The sequence below is a fragment of the Triticum aestivum genome, chromosome 2D, assembly GCF_018294505.1.
Source record: "Triticum aestivum cultivar Chinese Spring chromosome 2D, IWGSC CS RefSeq v2.1, whole genome shotgun sequence".
In the NCBI taxonomy this organism is placed as follows: domain Eukaryota; kingdom Viridiplantae; phylum Streptophyta; class Magnoliopsida; order Poales; family Poaceae; genus Triticum; species Triticum aestivum.
Window position 1 is genome coordinate 590166380 of NC_057799.1, and position 4199 is coordinate 590170578.

Consider the following 4199-nt stretch of genomic DNA (forward strand, 5'->3'; position numbering starts at 1 on the left):
ACTATCGACTAAGACATAACGAAGTCTATATTGACTGAGACTTTGCAAAACCGTAAAAAAAAAGGCTCCCCTTCCGCTCAAAAAAAAAACTGCCTCCCTTTTTTCTCGCCAGTTACGCATCTGCAACTGCAAGGTAAGATCATCTACAGCCGCAGACAACAATCCAACCTCTCAAACGCCATTGACTGGTCACGTCCCAATTTTTTCTCTTCGCATCCGCGTACCTTATATCCGGCCTCCTATATCCATACTACATATGCAACGTGAGCTACTTTACGTAAACAACACACAACGAAGTGGCATCAAACGGACAACCAAATGCACATAAACGGATTGTACATCATTCAAAAGATCATCGAAGTTCATCGCCGAACAAATTCTTAACTTCAACGACTAAAAAATGATAATAAACATCGGAGGAGCTTCTTCACCACTTCCTCGGCAGGCCTTTCCCCTTCCGGTCGTCGGTGTAGCTGTAGGAGTCTGCGGTTGGTGGAATATCTTGGTCGTCAGAGGAGGAGGTGGAGCTGTGGTCGTCGCCGTCGTCGGAGAGGATGATCAAGCCCTTCATCCGGCGGATGGCCCTGTCTTGTTGTCGCTTCAACTTGATGAGCTGAGCCGCCTCCGTCGCCGCCTCCTTCGCCTCACGTTCTGACTGCCCTATGGCAATCCACAGCGCCATCGTGTTCTTCCCCCGGAGGCGGTGAGCGGCCAGCGGTAGACCCAAGCAAGGAGCCGCTCGTCCTCGTTGGGCTCCGCCAGCATCCCATGGCTGCGGCGCACAGACTGCTCCGCCATGTCCCTCTCCCTTGCCCGCTGCCTCTCGCGTGCGGGCCGGCGGCGCGGGCACTAGCACCCACCGCTACCCGCGCGGAACAGCAGCCGGCAGGTGAAGGGGACGGCGCGGGAGTGGATTGCGCTGCCCTGACGGAGCTGCACGCGGACCGAGAGGGGTCAGCTCCGGCTTCCGCGTTGCGCAGGCGGAGGAGCTGCGACGACGCTACAGATCTGGAGCTGCCACTAGTGTCCATCTTGGACCTCCCCAAGGCAATGCGGAGGGCCAGCTCCTCGTCGACGTCGAGGTTGAAGCCGGAATGGCTGCCGGAGCTCGACATTGCGCCGTATAGGATCGGAATCGGAGAGAACGGAGCGAGAGAGGAGAGTGAGTGAGTTAGGGTTCCAAGCGAGGAGCCGGATTGTGTTTTTTCATGGATAGCCATGGGGTCGGTGATGGGTCCGGCCTGTCAGCTCCGGCGTGGCGGAAGAGGGGTGCCGGACAACCCAACCGTTTGAGATCAGTTTAAGGTGTCCGGGTGGGTCGGTTTTTTGTGACCAGTTCGCGCGATTGGGTATCTGAGACGAGTTTGAAATGTCCGGCTGTAGATGCTCTGATCTTGAATTTGTATGTCTCTACGCCCCACGGGCAGACTTGACGACAAGCCGCTCACAGTGGGTTCGTACTGCGTATGCCACTGCTTTTGCTAACGACCCCATGGAAACATGCCAGCTGTTCCTTTGGCTCGCGCAGGTTCAGGCGTGGCATTGCCCGTTCTGCTCTTCTGCCCAAATTCAGAGTTCAGAGAGACAACCTGTCACAAGTGTATTCCCCGCTGCCACCTTCTTCTTAGTTCTTCCTCTATGTGAAACAATCTATCCAACAAAGCCTCTGCCCGGACCACCCCTGAAGAAATTTATATTTGGGACAAACAATCTATCCAACAAGGTTCCATCGATCTACTATCATCATTGCAATCTTATGGAACTTGTGAAAATGACGGATTGCAGCGGTGTTCCGCCATGAACTCGAAGGGCTTCACACTCAGAGCACCGCCCAAGCTGCGAGCAATTCAGAGAAGGCGAGCTGCCCACCGGTGGAAGTGGAACCGGAACCCGGCCGGCGACGGATGACTACGCCGTCTCCTTGGGAGGCGCTGCGCCGTTGCACGTCGTTGTACCGCTACGAATTGCATGGCGCAGCCTCTGCAACGCAGCGTAGGACGAGCCGCCCTCCTCCACGGCCCGCCTGCACGCGGCCTTCATCTTCATGGCCTTCTCCCTCGCCATCGCACCCTCCTCCTCCGACCCGCCGCCCATCACGCATCTCACCGCCCGCTCAAGCTCCGCCGCCACCACGAAGTTGTCCCGCTCCCTGTCCACCTCCATCGCCACGGCCACGCCGACGACGGACACGAGCTCGAACGCGTTCAGATGCTGCTCCGCGTACAGCGGCCAGGGCACCAGCGGCACGCCGTGCCACATGCTCTCCAGCGTCGAGTTCCACCCGCAGTGCGTAACGAAGCAGCCGACGGCGGCGTGCGCCAGTACCTCCTTCTGCGGGGCCCGCGTCGGCCACACCAGGCCCCGCCCCTCCGTCCGCTCCAGGAACCCCGCCGGGAGGAGCTCGTCCAGGTTCGCGTCCGTCGGGTGCCGCGAGCCGGCGGCCGGAGGGCCGCGCAGCGTCCACAGGAAGCGGTGCCCGCTGCGCTCCAGCCCCGCGGCCACCTCGTGCGCCTTGGCTCTGTCGAACCATCCCAGGCTCCCGAAGCAAAGGAACACCACCGACGCCCGGGGCTGCGCGTCGAGCCACCGGACGCACGGCTCGTTCGACGCTTCGACGGCGTGGCCGATCACCGGACCGATCGGGTACAGCGGCGGCGCGCGTCGTCCGGGCACGCACCGGCCTGCGGCTATCGCGGCGAGGAGTCCCGGCTCGAGCGCGTCCACCGTGTTAATGACGATGCCGTCGGCGTCCATGAAACGACGGCCGTGGTACACGAACCACGCGTAGTTAGGGCTCTCCTTGTCTCCCAGGAACCCCGGAACAGACCCCGCGGGAACCGGCGGCATGCCGGGGACGTCCACGGCGCCGTCGTCGGACGCGTCGGAGTCGACTGCCAGCGCCGGCAGGCGCAGAGTGAGCGCGAGCAGCGCGGCCGTGGACGTGAAGTAGACATACGTGGGCACGGCGAGCTCGCGGGCCGCGTCGATGACGGCGGTGGCGAAGAAGTCTATGACGAGCGCCGCGGCGCCGAGTTCCGCCACGGCGGCCCTGACGTGGGGCGCGTGCAGCTGCATGTAGCGGGACTTGAACTCCTGCAGGTTGCCGGCGCAGTCCGTGGGCGGGGCGACGGCGGGGAGGTGGTGGAACCGGATGCCGAGCCCGGAGGCGGAGGCCGCGACGCGCCTGACGTGCGAGTCGACCTCCGAGGCCGACTCGGGCGTCGCTGGCTGGACAATCAGCACGGTGACGGTGAGCCCGTCTCCGCCGCGAGCGAGCAGCCGCTTGCCAGCTTGGATGAGCGACATGAGGTGGCCCGAGCCGGGCTCCGGGAGGAGGAGCACGTTGGCGCTCGCCATTGCAGCACTTTATCGGGCAAAACGTAAGGAGTGGTCGATCGAGGCCTGCCGTCGTAGTTCCTGCCGGCCGAGGTATAAGGGCCTGTCACGCCGGCGCAATATATAAGGAGCGTTTCTTGTGGACGTGTGAACAGCGAAGACGACACAATGCAGTGCACACGTTCTTCACGAGTGATTGGACCCTAGCCACGTCCTGGCACGTACGGCGATCGCCTTCGAGCCACCGCTACCTCTGGCAGTGGCACGGTGGTACCGGAAATGTTCCCCACGACGGGCAGGTCCGGCCGTCGGGACGTCTCCGTCTGTGGACCGTCCACAAGCAATCACTCCTGTGCTCCTAGACAAAAATTGTTCGTGAACAGTTTAGTTTGTTGATTCGTGAACGTCATCATGGTTTGCGTGGACTGACGTCGGCGGCGGCTGGCCGTTCCGCCGTCCTCTGGTTGGGCCGTTGGCTCATCAGCGAGCCTCTTGCCAGCAATATCTTCTTCATGATTAATTTCAACAGCCTGCAGGTACACGATGGGCATGAGGCAGGTCAGCCAGTTTGGGGCTGCACGCCATATCACGAAACAACGCTGACTCGCCGTGATGCTGATATGACAGGCTAGTAATGAAAGAACATACCATGCTGGTGATGGAGAGAACCCCATTTGACGGTATTGCGTCCCAGTACACTTCTTCTCGGTTACGTTGATGGACACTTGGAGGAGGTACGACAACGATACTTATCAACGGTACCTACAACAACTATGGAGACCAATGTGTACGATAGAGAACAAACTTTAGCTATGTCTCAGTTGCCTGAGCTTTAAATCTAGGTCAGTCGATTTTCTGGCCGT

At 60.3% G+C, this 4199-nt stretch overlaps 1 protein-coding gene across 1 annotated transcript; it reads right to left on the reverse strand.

Annotated features, from left to right (window-relative positions):
- Positions 1–1350: 1350 nt before the first annotated feature.
- Positions 1351–3427, reverse strand: LOC123050211 (UDP-glycosyltransferase 88A1-like). The gene has a single exon (XM_044473036.1). It carries the CDS (start codon positions 3355–3357, stop codon positions 1909–1911), a length of 1449 nt encoding a protein of 482 aa, XP_044328971.1. The 5' UTR covers positions 3358–3427; the 3' UTR covers positions 1351–1908.
- Between the last annotated feature and the right edge of the window lie 772 nt (positions 3428–4199).

Excerpts from the sequence above, each read along its gene's own strand:
- LOC123050211 (XM_044473036.1), bottom strand. The coding sequence starts at position 3,357 with ATGGCGAGCGCCAACGTGCTCCTCCTCCCGGAGCCCGGCTCGGGCCAC.